Source organism: Vigna radiata, unplaced genomic scaffold, assembly GCF_000741045.1.
Source record: "Vigna radiata var. radiata cultivar VC1973A unplaced genomic scaffold, Vradiata_ver6 scaffold_239, whole genome shotgun sequence".
Taxonomy (NCBI): domain Eukaryota; kingdom Viridiplantae; phylum Streptophyta; class Magnoliopsida; order Fabales; family Fabaceae; genus Vigna; species Vigna radiata.
Genome location: NW_014542169.1, coordinates 187,019 through 206,938, shown reverse-complemented (window position 1 = coordinate 206,938; position 19,920 = coordinate 187,019). Strand labels below are relative to the sequence as shown.

The following is a 19,920-nucleotide window of genomic DNA, read 5'->3' as shown; positions in this document are numbered from 1 at the left end:
TACCTCTACTAAAGGTGTCATCCAGTTGCACCTGGAAATTGATTTGCTGAAAAATTGTGAAGAAGGCTTCTGATTCCAAAGCTGTAGGGGGCCTTGGCCTTCCATTTTTCCTCATTGTTCGTTTCCCGGACGTCTCAAAACCCCTTTCGGTAACTTCTTGTGTGGCACTGATTGGTGCTTCTTGCCGGCATCGCTTGTGCCGCCGAATGCATCGACACCTGTGGCCAAACCTGTCTCCTCCATCTGGTTACAATTATGTGATTCTTTCTTGCAAGTGTGATGTCTCGTTGGCCTGTGGCATGAAGGGGAGTCTATTTCTGTAAAGTGCACTAGCAGTTGGTTTTGGTGATGGTTGGTGGAAGATCGTCATCTTCTGCCTCTTCTACGGAGGATTCTTCATCCTCTTATACTTCCAGAAATTGTCTAAGGGGAAATATTTTTCAGCCCCTGTAGAGAACTTCCTTCTTGGGCTAAAGTTTAGCCCGTACTTCTTGTGATACAGTGTTAAGTATCACCATTTAGGAGTAGTCCAGCAGAGAACTTTGGACCTCCAACCTGTCTTTGGCCTTTTTAATGCCATGGTGTTTTTTGGTTTCTGCTAATGCTTTGTTATAACAACTCACTCAGAGTTGTTCTTTGAGACTAACCGCTGAATTGACTCTTTCAAAGTTATGGGATTCAGGTTTGCCCCTCGTACGGATCGGTTCTCACCAGTTCTTCCACCTTCGCGTTCTGCTGTTCAGTCGTGAGGAGGAGAAAATTCCATCCCCTGCAGGGTAGTGTAGTCCTTGCAGGTTTGTTGCTGTTTGCCTCTGCAGGACAGTTGTTTCCTGAAGGCCTCCAATATGTTTAAGGCAATTAAGTCCTTTGAAGTTTTGTTGCTGTTTAGGGTGGTTAAGTCCCTACAGGTTTATGGCTGTTAGCCTTTTAATTGCAGCCGCTGCAGGGTAGTGTAGTCCCTGCAGGTCTGTTGCTGTTCGCCTCTGCAGGACAAATGTTTCCTGAAGGCTTGTTGATGTTTAGGGCAGTTAAGTCTCTTGAAGTTTTGTTGTTGATCGCCACTATTGATGACAATTCAGTCCTTGCAGTTTGTTGCTATTCGCCACTGTAGGCCCTTCATNTGTTCTTGCAGTTTGTTGNTGTTTGNTGNTGCAAGTCACCATCCNGAAGTTGAAGTTCGCCCTNNTCCATTGNTGTCNANGTTGAAGTTTGTCCAAGTTGGTTTATTGGGTTTATTGAGTTTGTCTATTCCAAGCTTGGTTCATACTATCTAGTATGATCCAGCTTGAGGGGGAGTGTTGTAATTTGAGATAATATCTTTTAGAATCTTCCTAATTAGAGGAAATAGATACATAATCTTTTATTTTATTTTATTTTTTCAAGATTTCCTAGTTTCCCTATTTCCCTTTTTAGGAGAATTAGATTACTACAAATAAAGGGTATCAGAATGTATTTTTCATGATTTGAATAATAAATCAGTATTATTTTCCACAATTTTCAGTGATCAAACATCCTTAAAGCTTAAGCTGTTAGAGAGTAGTTTTATTTTCATCTCTAACATTCCTCCTCAAACAAATTCCCTTTGTGCTTGAGCCATTGAGGACAAGGGCCCACCAAACTTTGTACTGAAATATTAATTTAATTAGAATAAGGGTTGCATGGATCGAGCTATTGACAACTTAATTTAAGAGGCTCTCTTGCCTATCAAGAAACCAATTACAAAAGTGAGAGAAAAGAAGGATCATGAATTTTCCTATGAATTTGAGGGGAAACTTTTGGTCATATAAGCAACATTGAGGCTTGGAATAATATAATATTTGGTTTGTATCATCATGTATTACAATAAAGAAACATTTATTAGACAATTAAAAATAATAGAGGCATGTTTTGTTATACCAATAAACCTATTTTACTAATAAATTAAGAATTTGGTCAACAATTAGTAACTGCTAGTGGTAGGAGATACTTGTAATCACAGATCCTCTCATAGTGGAGAAAGAACGAAGCAGTACCCAACTTGAAGAGAAGGATAAAAGGAACTATGCACCCGTTAAATGAACTTATACTCCTCTCTAGACTCACTTGAGTAGCATCACACCATGCATGGGGGTTAAGCAGTGATTTTAATAACAGTTTGTTAGACTTGAATAATGAGAGGGAGAAAATAAATATCTTATTAATTACAATCATGATCATTACATCCTCAACTCCTCTATTTGTTACAATCACATTCTCTTAGAAAAGGAAATAAAGTCTACCAAAACGAATTCTAGGGATATGTTTCCTAATTCCTATGGAGATTTTAGTATATTTTTATTCCAATAATCCCCTATTTACAACAGCTAGGCCTTAAATACCTCCCTGGTTACTGGTTCTGGAATTGTACTTATTTGACATGGTCTATGTTTAGGGTTTAGGAGTCAGGAGTCTTATTGTTGTGCGGGAACTCTTGGAGTTCTTTGGGGAGAGGTTAAGCTCTCTGAGTACCTTGTGTTCACCACTTTCTTGATTCTTTTGCAATAAAAGGAGGCTGTACAATTCAGAGGAATTGTTTTGCGTTGTGTTTCGAGTGTTTTTCATAGGTTCTTGATTAAAAGAACCTATCAGTCTAAGTTCTCCTTCCCCCTTACAAAAGAAAGCAATAAAACACAAAGTGATTTACTCAGAATTGCAACTGCCAAGTCTGTTTTAAGAATTCTTTTGTTCAAATGTTAATAAATAGTTCTGTTTTGCAGGTTGGGTTGTGGGATTGTAAAGATCGCCTTAACTTTCTCAAAGATGAATACGCGTTTCATTGTCAGTGTATTGGTTGTTCAGAAGTCAATGTATCCGACTTAGTCCTCAATGCCTTCCATTGTGTCAATCCAAATTGTTCTGGCGCAGTGTTAGAAAGCAGAGTACTTGACTGTGAGCAGCAGAAAATCAATCACTTCACTATTACTGACCTTGTAAGCCATTTAAAGGACACGTGTTGATATTGAATTACTATTGTTCTTTATATTATAAATCTAGCTGAAGTTCAAATTGTGTCCTTTACCTCAGACAGTGTCTCGATTTTCAAGAAATTTCCTTAACAAAACAATTTGGAAGCCATTCTTGTGGTTGAGATGCATTACATTATATGGAAAAAGTGAATATTATTTGTGATGATTTGTACAAGCTAAATGCAACATATATACCTAATAATAAATGCTATCCTAGTATTTTTAGGCTTCAAATAAAGGGAACGAGGAATACAGATCCTAATTATGTGGAGGGAATATGGAAATAAGGGTAGAAATATCTGCAAATACAAGAAACAAATTGTGTGCTACAATATAAACAAATTATTCATGCATAACAACTATTCTTTTTTGTATCTGAATATCAAGCAGCCTACCTCCACCTTCTATTTATAGTAGGATGTTTTCTAAAAACGCATACCTGATCATGAGTTAAAATCAGATATGGAGTTAAATTTTGGTATATCTGAGTCTTCTGATTCATTCCATATTTTGGAGCTGTTACTAGAAAATACTATGGATTGACGATTCTATCATATACCATTTTTATAATAAATAACGAATCACTGTTATTTATTGAGCAACTAAGCATTTTCCTTCTGCCAAGTAAGTTGCTCAAGGGTCAGGAAACTTGGATATGTGACATTATGATTCATGTTTTCACCCTTTCAAGTTTGCAATATTTTTTCACTATAAAAATTCTCCACCGTTTCAGGTTGAAAAAAATGATGACATTTGTGAAGTACCTCTTAATGTCTTCAAACAAAACGGGGCCCATATTCATGGTCAACCTGGATACTGTTTGAAATGTGGTTCTTACTGTGATTTGGAGTCTTCTCATGCTGCAGTCAGTGAAGCTCTAATATGCATAAAAAGGTTTGCACTATCCAATTTGACTCCTAATAACCCCGTCCTAAAGTACATCTTTCCTTTTACTCTGAATATAATCATGCAAATCTTGAATAGTTCCCAATTTGAGGCTACCTTGATAACCCCACCCGCGCCGCCTGCCCGCCCACCCCCCTTCCCCACCCCATTTTAAATCCTGCATGATCTTATTATAAATAGTAGATGGCTTCTTATTTTTGAGTATTTTACATCCTGAAATACGGAAATGACAGGTTGCAGGATGCAAAATCTTCAAAAGAAATTTCGAGTATTACTATTTCTGATGCTTTGATGTCTCTTCAATCAATAAGATTAAATTTGCATGCTTACAACAAGCTTATTGCGGAGGTGAGTTTGAGCTTCCTGCACTTACAAAACTCCTCCATGCCTGTTATAGTTCTATTTGTTTTTGCTAATAGGTCTGTGTGTTCGGTAGTTTTGGAATACCCATACTGTTCAAGCAAGTACTTCATAATCATTGAAGTTAACCAATGCAAAATTTAAGTAATCATGAGATAGATAAGATGAAGCCTACAAAACTCTTAAAATCGTATTGATATTGCATTCCACTTTAATATACAACCCTGATTTCTCAAATGTCATTTTTACTTCCATCAGCTCTATCTCTTTATTCCTTTCCCTTCACATATCTCACTCTCTTTTCTTTTTTCCTTTCTCTTCCACAAAGGATGTATACACCCCCTTAGGGGTGTGGAGTTATTTGTGTGGATTTCTTAGACTCCAAGTGTGTGTATCTGTGGTGACAACTATTGAATAGCATGGACTGGTAGACAAACAATATCTCATGTTTCTAGTGATGATTTAACTTTTATATCCTTCAACAAAATATGATGCATGCAGGCAGAAGACAGCATTGCTCAGGCTTTTTGTTTAGTAGGAGAATTACAATTATCTGTTGATCATTGCAAAGCTTCTATCCAGGTAAAACTTTTTATGAATAAGCTTACTATTATCAAAGGGGTGGGGAGGGAAAAATTTGTTTTTGACGTATTTTTTGTTTACTATATCCCTTCCTGTATACCCAGAACCTATAAGCTATCCAGAATTCTTTCCAGTGGCAGAAATATAAATATTTTTTAAATGGAACTCAGAAAACTGCCCTGTTAAATTGTATGGTGTAGCACAGTTAAATCAGACAGAAAGAAAGGAAAAACAAAAAAACATTTCAGCCATTAGTCTAAAAACTATTATATCTAACGTTCATATTCACTTTATGATGGTTGTTGACATAAGTTCCTCTCTCACTGTAGCCTTCTTCTGGATATAAATGTATGCTTGCTGGAACATGTTTTCTGTTGATTATGTTATTGTTTATTGATGTTGGGGAAAATTTCACCCGCACCAAGCAATTGAAAATGAGAACTCATTGGTGTGCATCATATAGGAACTGACTCATGAATTTAACAATTACGATTTGGGCATTTTAATCATTCAGCCATGAATAGTGAGAATCCTTAATAACCAAATTCCATTTGAAGTGAAATAAATTGATGCAGTTTAGTAAGATTTGATGAAAGGACATAAATTAAATTCCTAAACTTTTTGAATTGAGTTAGATCAAGAATCTCCTTGCTATTCATGGACCAAATTCACTTTGATGCAAACATATGTATCATAAGGTGCCTAAGTTCCACAACAATTGGTATATGATACTCCGTTAAGTATTAAAGTGTTTGTGATAGGTCTAAAGATAAGCAAGGGTGGATTGTATATGAGAAGAGGAATAAGAGAGTTAGTTAGATGGGTTAGTTGGAGGAGCGTGCACTTAACTGTCATTCAGTTAAGTGGATTGGGGTAATAATTGTATAAGTAGAAGTTGTTTTGTGCTTTAAGACACTTTTGGGAGTTGATTAGTTAACAGGTTGAGACCTGTGGAAGAGGGTTAAGCCTCTGTTATCATTGTTGCCTATTGAATTCTTTGTGAATAACACGATATTCTACTCTTTCTTCTTCTGTGTTTTCTCTGTTACTTGTGAGTGGAGTGTTCTGGGTTCGGTTTTCCTATTGAAAACCTATCAATTGGTCCGACCTGCTGGATCCAATTGTCGATCGAACGAGATGGAGGGGAGAGTGGTGACGACGGTTGCGGAACAGATTGAAGCAGTAGAGGTGGCGTTGGCAGAAACGAAGGCGGAGACAGTTTACCTGAGGCACGAAACGGGAACGTTACGACAGAATTGTGAGATGATGCGCCAAGACATCCAAGCGATCTTGACAATCTTGAAGGACCGCAAGATAGACAACAGGGGGGTGCGACGAGATGGTAGTGAATCTTCGGTGAACGATAACGGCGGAGGGTCAGGAGACGACGGAGGACAAAACGGAGCAGGACGTACAGGGGCACTGATCAATTGGCGGAAACGGGTGGAATTACCCGTGTTAGAAGGTGGCGAACCTTGGAATTGGATGAGTCGGGCTGAAAATTTTTTTGAGGTCCATAAAGTCGAAGAGGAAGAGAAGATGCAACTGGTGTTTATCAATATGGAAGGGTACGCTGGNAGTTGGTTCCGATTTTGGCGAGAGAAGACCAAGAATTATTCTTGGGAAGGGTTGAAGAGGGCGTTGGGGATCCGATTTGGCGGAGGCACGAGAGGAACGGTCTATGAGAAGTTATCGACGATCAGACAGACGAGATCGGTGGAAGAATATGTGAGGGACTTTGAGGTGCTAGTGGGTCAAACGACTCAGATTCCAGAGGAACAAATACTGGGCTACTTCATGGTGGGGCTCAGGGAAGAGGTGAGCGACCGTGTGAGACCGCATGATCCTCCAGACTTAATGACTGCGATGCAAGTAGCGAGGGACGTGGAGAAATTGTGTAGCCCGTTGAAGATGGGAGGAGGATCGGGTGTAAGAACTCAGAATGCTTGGGGACATCCGGTGGGAGCAGTTACGCGAGTTGATCCACCGCGAGAAACTTTGAATAAGGGGGGACCCATTGAGAGTGTCGGATCGGTACAGAGGGAGACAACCCAGGGGGGTGGTGGTGCCAAAAACAACGGAGAAGGAAAAGACCGGGGTCCGCGCAACCTTCCGTATGCGGAATATTTGAAACAAAGAGAGGAGGGCAAATGTTTTCGGTGCGGTGGGCCATTTAGTCCTGGCCATCGGTGCCCGGAAAGAGGACTTCNCATGCTGATCATGGTGGATGAGGAGGAGGAGGAAGATGGCGAGAAGGAACCAGCCGGGGAGCTCGCCGGAATGAAGCTATCGGCTTTGTCGGCCGGGGGGTTGACTACTCCCAAAACGTTGAAATTGAAAGGGCGAATAGGGGGCAGAGAGGTGTTGGTGTTGATCGACAGCGGTGCGAGTCACAATTTTATCAATAGGAGCTTGGTCGGAGAACTGGGTATGGCGGTGAAGGAAACCCAGCCTTATTTTGTTAGTCTCGGAGATGGCCAGAGGAGAAGGATAAGTGGATGTTGTGAACGAGTAATCTTAGAGTTGGGGAATACCGAAGTTGTTGAACAATTCTATTTGTTTGAGCTTTGGGGGAGTGGAGGTAATATTGGGTATTGAGTGGCTGAGGAAGCTCGGCGAAGTGACGGTGGATTGGGGCAAACTCACGATGATGTATGAACAAGGTGAGAAGAAGGTTATTGTGAGAGGGGATCCAAAGTTAGAGAGAAGGGTGGTTGGACCCGAGGCCTTATTGAAAATAAAACATGCAGAAGCATGGATGATAGTCTGGGAGTTGGGCTCTATTGAGGCCCAAGATAACGTTCCAAAATATGTGGGCCTTACTGAGAATCAGAGGGGTGACATGGAGAAGCTTTTAGGCCAGTATGAGGTGGTGTTTAAGGAGCCTACCAGTCTGCCACCTGTCCGAGACATGCAACACAAGATAACACTTAAAGAAGGAAGTGATCCCGTCAATGTCAGACCGTACCGGTACCCGCACGTGATGAAGACAGAGATCGAGCAGCAAATCGCTGAGATGCTCCGAACAGGCGTGGTCCGACCGAGTCACAGTCCCTACTCGAGCCCAGTGATTCTGGTGAAGAAGAAAGACGACAGCTGGCGCTTCTGTGTCGACTACCGGGCACTCAACCGCGCGACAGTGCCCGACAAATTCCCCATTCCCGTCATCGAGGAGCTTTTGGACGAATTGAAAGGAGGGACCTTCTTCTCCAAAATAGATTTGAAGGTCGGCTACCATCAAATACGTATGAAAGAGGACATTGAGAAGACAACTTTTCGCACACATCAGGGGCACTACGAATTCGTAGTGATGCCGTTCGGACTTACCAACGCTCTGGCGACATTTCAGAGTGCCATGAATAGTCTCTTCCGAGCCCAGTTGCAAAAGTACGTTTTGGTGTTCTTCGACGATATACTCATATACAGTCGTAACTGGGAAGAACATCTCGAACATGTGAAGGTGGTGTTGTCGACGTTGGAGCGAGAACGATGGGTGGCCAATCGGAGGAAGAGTGAATTTGGGCAAACACAGGTAAAATATCTGGGACACATTATTTCGAGCAAAGGGGTGGAAATGGATGACGATAAGATAAAAGCCATAGTGGGCTGGGAGAGGCCGAAGACCGTGAGGAGCTTGAGGGGATTTTTGGGACTGACTGGATATTATCAGCGATTCGTCAGGAACTACGGAAAAATCACCAGACCATTGACGGAGCTGTTGAAGAAGGGTGGGTTTTCATGGAACGCGAATGCAGAGGAGGCTTGGAAAACGTTGAAGACAACTATGACGACAACTCCTGTATTGTCACTGCCCGATTTCAAACAGCCTTTCCACATCGAGTGTGACGCTTCCGGTAGAGGAGTAGGGGCGGTTTTGATGCAAGAACGAAGACCCATCGCTTATTTTAGTAAGGCGTTATCGGAAGGGAGGTTGAGCAAGTCAATCTATGAAAAAGAGTTGATGGCCCTCGTCCTGGCCATACAACATTGGAGGCCTTACCTCGTCGGGCAAAAATTTATTGTACACACAAATCAGAAAAGTCTTAGGCACTTGCTAGAACAGCGTATTACTACGCAAAATCAACAAGATTGGCTTGCGAAGTTATTGGGTTATGACTTCGACATAGTGTACAAAGCTGGGTCTGCGAATAAAGCTGTCGACGCCTTGTCCAGGAGATACGAAGGTGAAGAGGATGAAGGAATGGAGTTGGGTATGCTGGCCAGACCTTTCTGGCAGGAATTTGAGGAAGTGATGCGGGAAGTAGATGTTGACGAATCCTTACAGAGGGTGATGGAAGATATTAAGAAGGATCCAAATACCCATCCTTCGTATACGTTAGAACACGAGAAGCTACACCATAAGGGCAGGCTAGTGTTGTCGTCCCAATCAAAGTGGATTCCCAAGTTGATAGCTGAGTTCCATGTGACCCAAACAGGAGGCCATCCGGGAGTGTATCGTACTTACAGGCGTGTTGCGCAGTCACTCTATTGGAATGGGATGAAGAAGGACGTGACAAAATTTGTGGCCAGGTGCGTTGTCTGTCAACAACATAAATACCTTTCTTCTTCTCCTCAAGGTCTGTTACAACCCTTACCAATTCCGAATGCTGTGTGGGAGGAATTGAGCATGGATTTTATTGTGAGGTTACCGAAGTCACAGGGTTTCGATGCTATTTTGGTAGTGGTGGATCGATTGAGCAAATATGCTCACTTTATTCCACTCAAACATCCATATTCAGCTAGAACCGTGGCAGAGGTGTTTGTGCAGGAGATAGTGAGGCTGCATGGCATCCCTCAATCCATAGTGAGCGACCGGGATCCATTGTTTTTGAGTAGTTTTTGGAAAGAGTTGTTTAAGGGACAGGGGACTCAATTAAAGATGAGTACAGCGTATCATCCGGAGACCGATGGGCAGACAGAAGTGGTGAATAGGGTATTGCAGGGGTATCTTAGGTGTTTTTGTTCTGAGCAACCAAAAGGGTGGAGAGCAATTTTGCTGTGGGCGGAGTACTGGTATAATACCAGTTTTCAAGGGGCTATAAGGTGTACTCCGTTTGAAGCTGTGTATGGGAGGCCGCCTCCTTCCCTGCAGAGGTTTATTTCGGGAGAAACTTTGGTAGAGGCAGTACGTCAGGAACTGCAAAGTCGTGATGAGGCATTGAAGCAACTAAGGTTTCATTTGGAGAGGGCCCAAGATGTGATGGTAAGGCAAGCCAACAAAAAGCGTAAACCAATGAATTTTGAGGTGGGAGATTGGGTTTTTCTGAAAATAAGACCCCATAGGCAGTCGACAATGCCAACTCGACTTCATTCCAAACTCGCTGCCAGGTATTTTGGCCCTTTTCAAATAAGTCAGAAGGTGGGGGAGACAACTTACAAGTTACAGCTTCCAGACACTGCAAGGATACATCCCGTCTTCCACATTTCACAATTAAAGAAAGCGGTGGGAACCCAAGTGGTAGAAAAGGAGTTGTCGTAGGAGCTACAAGGGGAGGGTCCATCATTTTGGCCAGTGAAGGTGTTGGGACAACGACAAAGACAACAAGGAGAAGTGGTGGTGCCACAATTACTAATCGAGTGGCAAATAGGAGGACCGGATGGGGCTACGTGGGAAGATGAGGTTACTATGAGGGAACAATTTCCCGACTTTAACCTTGGGGACAAGGTTGGTCTTCAGGAGGCGGGTATTGATAGGTCTAAAGATAAGCAAGGGTGGATTGTATATGAGAGGAGGAATAGGAGAGTTAGTTAGATGGGTTAGTTGGAGGAGCATGCACTTAACTGTCATACAGTTAAGTGGATTGGGGTAATAATTGTATAAATAGTAGTTGTTTGGTGCTTTAAGACACTTTTTGAGACCTATGGAAGAGGGTTAAGCCTCTGTTACATTGTTGCCTATTGAATTCNTTGTGAATAACACGATATTCTACTCTTTCTTCTTCTGTGTTTTCTCTGTTACTTGTGAGTGGAGTGTTCTGGGTTAGGTTTTCCTATTGAAAACCTATCAGTTTGCTTCTTTTTCTTAACAACTAACGTTTAAGGAGGGTTCTTATCTATTGTTTTGGAGAAAAACCTGCCCTTAAAAGCCATCCCATTGTCTCTAATCGTAAAATATTTTTCTAATATTTTTTGCCTGATATTTTTGCCCTTTCTATTGATTTTTTTCTTCTATTGAACTTGCATTAATTGTTTTTGACCAAAAATACACAATTATTTTGGTTTATAAATATAAGGTTTAATAGCCAACTTTGTTCCTAGTTTGGTTGACAAATCTCTATTTAGTCCCTCTTTAGAAAAGTGTTTAAATGAGTTTGAGTCAAAATAGTCCTTTCCGTTAAATATAACCAAACGGAATTAATGGGTTAATGACGTGGCACTACTTATTGGTTACTTGTCAAAAAATACTTTTGTATATGTGCTTATGTGTTGGTTTGTTAGAGAAGAAAGGATTTTATAAGAAAGGATTTTATTCAGAAATTGGGTTTTTTAATTGAGCAACCATTTTCTCCCCCACTCTGCGTCGCACCTCTTTTCTGTCGACCAAGAGCATCACTGACGACGCCACCTACGCTGGACGCAGTAGCTCGAAACCTTCGTTCCCCCCTTTTCGCTCGCAAGAGGAGTCTCTTCTCGCATGTGTACACCCCCTTTTCCCCCCAAAAATTAGGGCTGCAGCAGATTGTGGGGAATTGCTCCGCATTGCACCAACGCTAAAGGAAGAATTAGGTTTCGACCATCTCGTCTTCAGCGACTTCTGGCAACCTGATGGTGTTTCAGGCGAATTGAACTCATCCTGGTTCTTGGTTCGATTCTTGCAGGTTTTTGGATTTTGATGTGGAGGCGCGAGAGGAAAATGCGAGAAAAGACGAACTGATGAAATTGATTTGGTGTTCCTCTGTTTCTAGTTTTTTTTTTGAGTTTTCCTCTTTACAAGTGCGACGCAGAAGCAAATGGATTTCATGTATGAAGGTGTTGTTGTTCTGGAATGTTAGATTTGCAGGTGGTCTCGCGAGGAGAACGAAAAAAAATCACGCTCCTGAGTTTCGATCATGCTTGCACTATTAGGGTTCGCTAATTTGGGTATTTCTTCTGTTGTTTCCGGTTTGATAATGAACGCGAACTGGTAGAGAAATCGAACCCGGGACGGCCTTGCTATTCGCGTTAGAAGGTTCTCCTAGAGAAGATGAAGATGGTTGCGCGATGGTGGTCAAGATGCGAAACCGTGGTAGTGGCACAATGATGATGGCGACCTTTCACGGTGGCGGCTTGCGACTAGCGGTGCTAGGGTTTCTGGAGCAGTTGGTTGCACGTTGATGGTGATGAATTGGGTTGCTTGCGACGATTTGGTTCTATGTTCACATGGGTGGCGTAGAGGGGAGAAGAGGATGAAGATTGGGGTTATGCGTGGAGATATTTTGACTCAAAAATTAGTGCCACATAAGGACACACAAAAGTATATTTTTACACCTAATCAATAAGTAGTGCCACATCATTAACCCATTAACTCCGTTTGGTTATACTTAACAGAAGGGACTATTTTGACTCAAAAATTTAAAAGTAAGAACCAATTTCGAACACTTTTCTAAAGAGGGACTAAATTGAGATTTGCTTACTAAACTGGGGATAAAGTTGGCTATTAAACCTAAATATAAATGTTATGAATTGTCTTTTTTTCTCCATTATAAAGATTGGAGAATTTAAGAGTTTAGTTTTATAAATTAAGACTTCATTACTATTATTCTGTCTCCATAAATTAATTTGTTTAGAGAATTTTAAAAAAATATTACAACTACAAAAAAATAAATTTTCTAATTACATTAACTAACTGTTTTAATAATTATGAACTTGTTAACAATATATTTAGAGACGGATGGAGTAGTTGTTAAGAAAGAAGAACCAAATACTTAACTAATCTACCAAACACTTCATTCTACTCGGTGAAGCTTTAGGCACCTCATGATAGCCAAGTCTGTAATCAGACATAGCATCATAAACAAAATAGCACAAGATAGAATTTGTGATGAAACCTTTTTCCTACATCCGTGGAAACACTTAAACAAGTTGTTCACTTAGATCATCAATAAAGGTTACGAGTTTTGTGGAAACATGAAATATACTCACCTAGATGTGTATCTTCCTACAAACTCATGTATCCCATTTAAGATTTACAAAAGAATGGTAAAGAACGCTCACAAAGAGACATTTGAATACCAAGTGACTACCCACACTTCTATCTGACTTGAGTACCTTAACAATTCACAGGACTTATAGATAAGGCATATTGGTTACTTCTCACCTTTCAAGGGCATTGAAATGTCATTTCCTTCTTGCAAAGGAGATCGACTTCTTCCATAACTTGCAATATAACTTCCAGTACTTGTTAATGAATGCATTTCCAATATGGTCTTATAAAATTTATAAGTTTTTCTACGTAATAGGTCTAAAACATGTTCCTTTTTGTGTTACAGATTCTGGAAAAGCTATACGATACTGATGATATTGTTATTGCTTACGAACTTGTGAAGCTTTCTTCTATCCAACTTTCCTTGGATGATTCTACTGCTATGGAAAGCATAAATCGAATAGATGATATCTTCTCACGTTATTATGGACGTCATGCAGACTTGGTGTTCCCTTATCTTCAATATCTTAGGGGAGAAATTGAGAAATTTTCAGTGAAGGGCATCCAATAAAATGCTTTTACGACAAAATGACCTACAGATTTTGAGGTATAATTGTCAATCACAGGTTAAATGATTGGTCATATAATATGAAAGATATACAATAGTCAAGACCTCAAGAAAGATTGCTCAAAGCTCATCCAAGCTGTTTGATAGTCTAGGCATACTGTGCATAAATAAGACCGAGACTTTGAACTAAGGTCAGTCTGTGCTCTCTAACTACTCTCTTTCTGAACTTGTGCTTTATTGATATAGATTCATTCAAATTTAAAGAGGATGGAGATATATTTTAAAGATTGTCTTGAGATCTCAGTTGATGAAACTCAATTAGTTACAAGGGTATCAACAATAACTTTCCATGTTATGGTTTTAGTTCCCAAACAAAATTGTTTTTTGCAGTAAGTTATATTATACCTGCTATTACTAAATCAACGAATTTATTTGATGATTATATTCTATGTGCTGAATTTAAGAGCATATGGTGCAAAGGTATAGGTATGAAAAGCTGTAGGAATGTTTACTTGACAGATTGTGCAGTCTAGCAATGTTGAAATCTAATGTTTCTTTATTTTTATTATTATTATTATTATTATTATTATTATTATTATTATTATTTATTATTTATTATTTATTATTATTATTATTATTTATGTATGGGAGCTCTACTATTAGGTTAGGGTTTAAGGAAGTACCTTGACCTTTTGTAGTCTGCTCCTTTGTATTTTATAAATACAGTAGTATAATTGTAACAGTGTAACTGTTTTATCTCATTCAAGTTCTTCAAGTAAGAGCATATGGTGCAAAGCTATAGGTATGAAAAGATGTAGGAATGGTTACTTGACAGATTGTGCAGCTTGAACTAATAATATCTATAGCTTGAGCAATAGTGCTCCTCGCTTAAGCGACATATGGTTTCCTAAATGAAGTGAACAATTTCACAAAACAAAGTCTTTGATTTTTTCATTCTAAAACCATTTCTCCTTTATATACTATGTATTGTAATTAGAGGAAAATCTTCTTAATCAGAAAAAATATCTATAGAATGTTTCTAATTAGAGAAAATATGATAGGCTTTTTTGTCAAGAAGTTGATCAACACTCTCCTCCTCTCAAGCACATACGAAAAGACACAAAACAGTGTGGATATTATTGATGTATGAATGAAACAATGTACAAAAAATCATACCAAGGAAGCCTTTCTCCCTCACTGGAACAAATATCCAGTCTATACCCAAATGAATACAAAAATGAATAATTCCTCTGTACAGAACACACTATTTATAAAGTCTCCCTTCCCCTTATCACTAACTAACCAACTGTCAAACAACTCTTCCCTCCTAACTATCCTCTCATTTCCTCATCCTTCTATCCTAAACGTATTATATCCTATTACCTTACATCCTATCATTACACCCTACATATTTGTTTATTGTTGGCTTGTATGATTTATCGAATCGATTGAATGCGTTGTTTAATCTGTTAAATCTGAAACAGATGTAAAACTGTTAAAAAAAAGACAAACTTAACAGATTACATTAAAAGCATAATCGATTAAATTGCGTCAAGATTAGAAAATCCTATATATAGACGTCTTGCGCGTTGTTTCAATAGAATAACATGCACTTACACTTTCACAAGTGACTTGATTGCAGGAACGTCCAAAGACTTCTTGGAGAATCAAAATCATACATTTAGGTGAATTCATAAAGATTCTTGCAAGATAGCTGTAATGATATATTGTTGATCAATTCTGAACTTCAGGAGGATCAGTTTCTACATTGCAATTAAGAGGATTGTGTTCCTGTTGCTATGAGTCAGGAAGAGAACCTGTGTGTTCTGCATTGAGAGTTAGGGTTGCTCTCAAGGTGTACAGAAAGTTGGGATTGCTTTCTGGGTTTGTGAAATTGTGAGGTGTTCACATCTTGTATTATAAGTGATATTGAGTTGGGGAAGGAGGGTGCATTGAGAGGGGATATCTCTGTATTCTTGCTTGTATAACTCTATTTTTATAGTGGTTCCTTTCAACTAAGGTTGTTGAAGGAAGACTAGATGTAGGCTTGGTCGAACCAATATGAATCTTTGTGTTGTTTTTTCTCTCCTTCTCTTTTATTGTTGATTCATATACTTGTCTTATTGATTTCAAGAAAACTTAAAAGATTTTGCTAAACTTTTTAAAAGAACTATTTTTTAAGCAAAATCCAATTCACCCCCTTCCCCCTCTTAGTTTTCGATACAATGCATCACTTTTTCTACAATTGGCACCAGAGCTTCCCCCTCTTAGTTTTCGATATAATGCATCACTTTTTCTACAGTTGGCACCAGAGCTGGGAATTTGAAATTTACTCAAATTTGAATCGGTTAAGTTTTATGTATAATCGAATAAAATGTTCCTGATGGCCAATGTATCTTAAACCTTTGGTAAAGGGGCATCGACAAATAGGCTACCATTATTTGCGGGTGAAAATTACCCCTTTTGGAAAATCATAATGAAGATTTTCATGAAATCAACAAAAATGGAGAATGGCAAGTTAAAGGCCAAAGATTTTTCAGAGTGGACCACAGATGAAAACAGAAGGGCAATTATGATGTTAGAACAAAGAACATCATCTCTGCACTTACAGTTGATGTGTTCTATAGAATCTCCACATGCACAACGACTAAAGATATGTAGGATGCTCTTGAGGTGACTCACGAAGGAACTGATGAAGTAAAAAGAGTCAGAAAGAATTCACTTATCCAGGAGTATGAAATGTTCAAGATGAAGGTTGGTTAAACAATATATGATGTCCGAAAAATGTTCACACACATAGTCAACAACCTTTTTGCACTTGGAAAGACTTTCGATAAAGAAGAGAACAACATCGAGATTTTGAAAAGTCTTAATAAAAGTTGGTAACCGAAAGTCACAACAATCTCATAATCTAGAGACTTAACATCAATGAATATGGCTACTTTGTTTGGAAAGCTCAGAGAGGATGAGCTAAAACTTGGCAGATTGAGGGAAGAGGAAAAAAGTTAGCAGAAGGACTCAATAGCCCTCAAGACTGCAAGCAAAATTGCTTCAAGAAAGCATGCTGAGGAACCAGATTCATAAGTTTCATGCTGAGGAACCAGATTCAGATTCATAAGTTTCATGCGGAAGAAATTTTCAAAGTTCATGAAATCTAGAAAATATGTTTCTCATTTTGTAGGTAATCCTAGAGGAAACAAAAGGAGAAGCAAAGTTGTTGTTCCTACATGCTATGAGTGTGGAAAAGAAGGTCACATCAAACCTAACTGTCCGGTCTTGAAGATGAAACAAAAATTTGATAAGAAGACCAACTGAGATAGGAGAAAGAATAGAGAAAAGAAAGTCTATATTGCTTGGGAGGACAGTGATTCTAACAACTCTTCAAGTGGTGATAAAAGCTTAGAAGAGGAAACAAATCTCTACTTGATGGCTGGCTCAGTATGCTCTGAAAGTAATGATGACAACTTTAAGAATGAACCAATAAAGGAAAGGTATTATCAACTTCTTGATGCATTTAAAGAAGTACATGGTGAGGCCAATTAAAAGAAATATCAGGTTAATCGATTAAAGATTGAGAAAAGAGATTTAGAAAGAAGGATTGATAATCTTGTTGATAATAATGAAAATCTCAAAATTGAACTTGAAACTGTTTTACAATCTAAAAAGGCTGAAACTAAAGTTAAAACAGTAGTTCAAGATTGTACTGATTGTCCTACACACCTAGAGAAAATAGATTACTTGATTAGTACACTATTTAAATTCACTCTAGGAAGATCCAATCTTGAGGTTGTGTTAGAATCACAAAGAAGAGTAATAAATAAGCAAGGAATATGGCCAAAATAACTGTTAGAGATATTATATTTAGTTTATATTTATCTCTTATCTTTAGTTAGTTTGTTTATATTTCTTATTTGTATTTTGGGCTTAGCCCATATTTCTTCTATTATAAATAGAGGACCCTATGTGTATATTCAACATAAGGGAGTTTTCACTATATTCAACTTGGTATCAAAGTAGGTTTTCTGATCCTTTTCTACTCTGTCTTTATTGTCATGGCTGACTGTGTCTTTATACTTCAATGGGCAATCCCTGGTTTCTGTCTCGTCGGTGCCGTTGTCTGCCATCGTCTCCGGCCACCGTTTTCGGCCACCGTCTCCGACCACCATCTCCGGCCACTGTCTCCGGCCACCGTCTTCGACCACCGTCGCCGACCACTGTCATCAGGAAATGTCGTCGATCGTCGTCTCCGCCACTTGTGGCACCGATGCACCAACACCTAATCTTACCTCTATTATTTCCGCTATCTTCTTTTCTATTCTGAAAGGTCTCCAAGGACAGTTGGTGGTTAACACCTAGGAATTTCAACACCAAAATTATGGGTTGAAACAATTTCACCAACCCTTTGTCAAATCTGTCAGATTTGTTTTTGGGTGCTTTGATGAATAAGAGCTCATTATGATCTTCCACTTTCACGGTTTGTCATTGACGCGTCGTCATCTCTGTCGTTCACCGTGAGGGGGGAGTATGTTTCTAGTCATTACAGGCTCCACCAGTCAGAGATAGCATTCACAGCAGTTTTGTCGCTTTCAGCCACTACAAGCCCCATTACCCCATTAGTCAGTGATGACAGTTCCTTTGTCGCTTTCAGCCACTGCAGGCACCATCCTTACTTGATGGTAATCCAGTCCCTGGAGTTTGTCATTGTCCTCTTTTGTCAAAGTCATCCTACTTGAAGTTTCATGGTATTAGTTGAAGTTTCGCAGTTGTCCATCACTATCCATAAGCTGCTGTTAGTTGTTCGTCGACATGTGATTGCATATATGTTTGCCGCACACTCTTGAAGACATATCATATATTTCAAATAGAGTTTATTTATTCCAAACTTAGTTCATACAATTTGTATGTTCCAGCTTGAGGAAGAGTGTTAGAAATATTATATTTAGTTTATATTTATCTCTTATCTTTAGTTAGTTTGTTTATATTTCTTATTGGTATTTTGGGCTTAGGCCATATTTCTTCTATTATAAATAGAGAACCCTATATGTATATTCAACATAAGGGAGTTTTCACTATATTCAATTACAATTATGTTTTAACCAATTACATTAGTTTTATAATTGATTAAAACACGTTGTTATGTCAACATGTGTTTGCTGAGTACATTGATGTGTTTGGAAAGGAAAATGATTTTGAAATTTGCTTAAGTATAGAACTTAATCGATTACATAAGTTTCATAATCGGTTAAATTGTTTATCATGTGAAAATCATTTTCATTAAAAGTCATAATTGCCTATAACAGTCATATTTGTTTGTTATTGGCTTGTATGATTTATCTAATTGATTGCATGCGCTGTTTAATTTGTTAAATCTGAAACAGATGTAAAACTATTAAAGAAGAAGGAAAAACTTAACAGATTACATTAAAAGCGTAATAGATTAAATTGTGTAAGGATTAGAAAATCCTATATATAGACGTCTTGCGTGTTGTCTCAATACAATAACATGAACTTACACTTTCATAACTGACTTGTTTGTTGAGTATTGATTGCAGGAGCGTCCTAAGACTTCTTACAGAATCAAGATCGTACATTTGGATGAATTCATAAAGATTCTTGCAAGATAGTTGTGCTGATATATTGCTGATCAATTTTGCACTTTAGGTGTATTCTTTGAGGATCGATTTCTACATTGCAATGAAGAAGATTGTGTTCCTTTTGTTATGAGCCAGGAGGAGAACTTGTGTGTTCTCCATTAAGAGTTGGGATTGCTCTCAAGGTGTACAGAAAGTTGGGATTGCTTTGTGGGTTTGTGAGATTTTGAGGTGTTCAGATCTTGTGTTGTAAATGATATTGAGTTGGGGAAGAAGAGTGCATTGAGAGGGAATGTCTCTGTATTCTTTCTTGTACAACTCTATCATTATAGTCACTTCAACTAAGGTTGTTGAAGAAAGATTCGATGTAAGCTTGGCCAAACCAATATAAATCTTTGTGCTAATCTTTCTCTCCTTTTTTATTGTTGGTTCATATACTTGCCTTATTGATTTCAAGAAAACTTAAAGATTTTGCTAAACTTTTTAAAAGAACTATTTTTAAGTAAAATCCAATTCACTCCCCTCTTGGCTTGAGATATAAGGCATCACTTTTTCTATAATAGCCATAATAGATTATGGTGAAAATTGTTTGTGTGTGTTACGCTTATTTTTTTACTATTTTTTCTTAAGATAATTGGTTATCTCAAATGATAATCGATTATTTGATTGAGTTTTCTGATATAATGTATTTCTAGATCTTTAGATGTATCTAGCTATTTTATTAACTTAACTATTTCAAATTAAGTATTACAAAAGCTTTATTTTAAATCAATCGAAGGAGTATTGGTTGCTTCAAGTCTTTGAGTA

The 19,920-nt window shown here is 38.6% G+C and overlaps 1 protein-coding gene across 3 annotated transcripts in view; it reads left to right on the top strand.

Moving 5' to 3' along the window:
* LOC106779092 (SET and MYND domain-containing protein 4) overlaps positions 1-19,635 on the top strand; it is a 30,242-nt gene extending 10,607 nt beyond the window's left edge. Inside the window, exons 11-16 of one of the 3 annotated variants that reach the window (XR_001377129.2) lie at positions 2,736-2,948; positions 3,718-3,878; positions 4,124-4,238; positions 4,752-4,832; positions 13,301-13,713; positions 19,075-19,635. Coding sequence is in view for 1 of the 3 variants with exons in the window: in XM_014667133.2 (XP_014522619.1) it covers positions 2,736-2,948; positions 3,718-3,878; positions 4,124-4,238; positions 4,752-4,832; positions 13,301-13,525 (795 nt within the window). In the remaining 2 variants the exon portion in view is untranslated. Of the gene's footprint in view, positions 1-2,735; positions 2,949-3,717; positions 3,879-4,123; positions 4,239-4,751; positions 4,833-13,300; positions 14,061-15,164; positions 15,607-19,074 lie in introns of those variants that run through there. The other 2 variants (XR_001377128.2, XM_014667133.2) reach the window with 2 other exon arrangements.
* Positions 19,636-19,920: the final 285 nt, after the last annotated feature.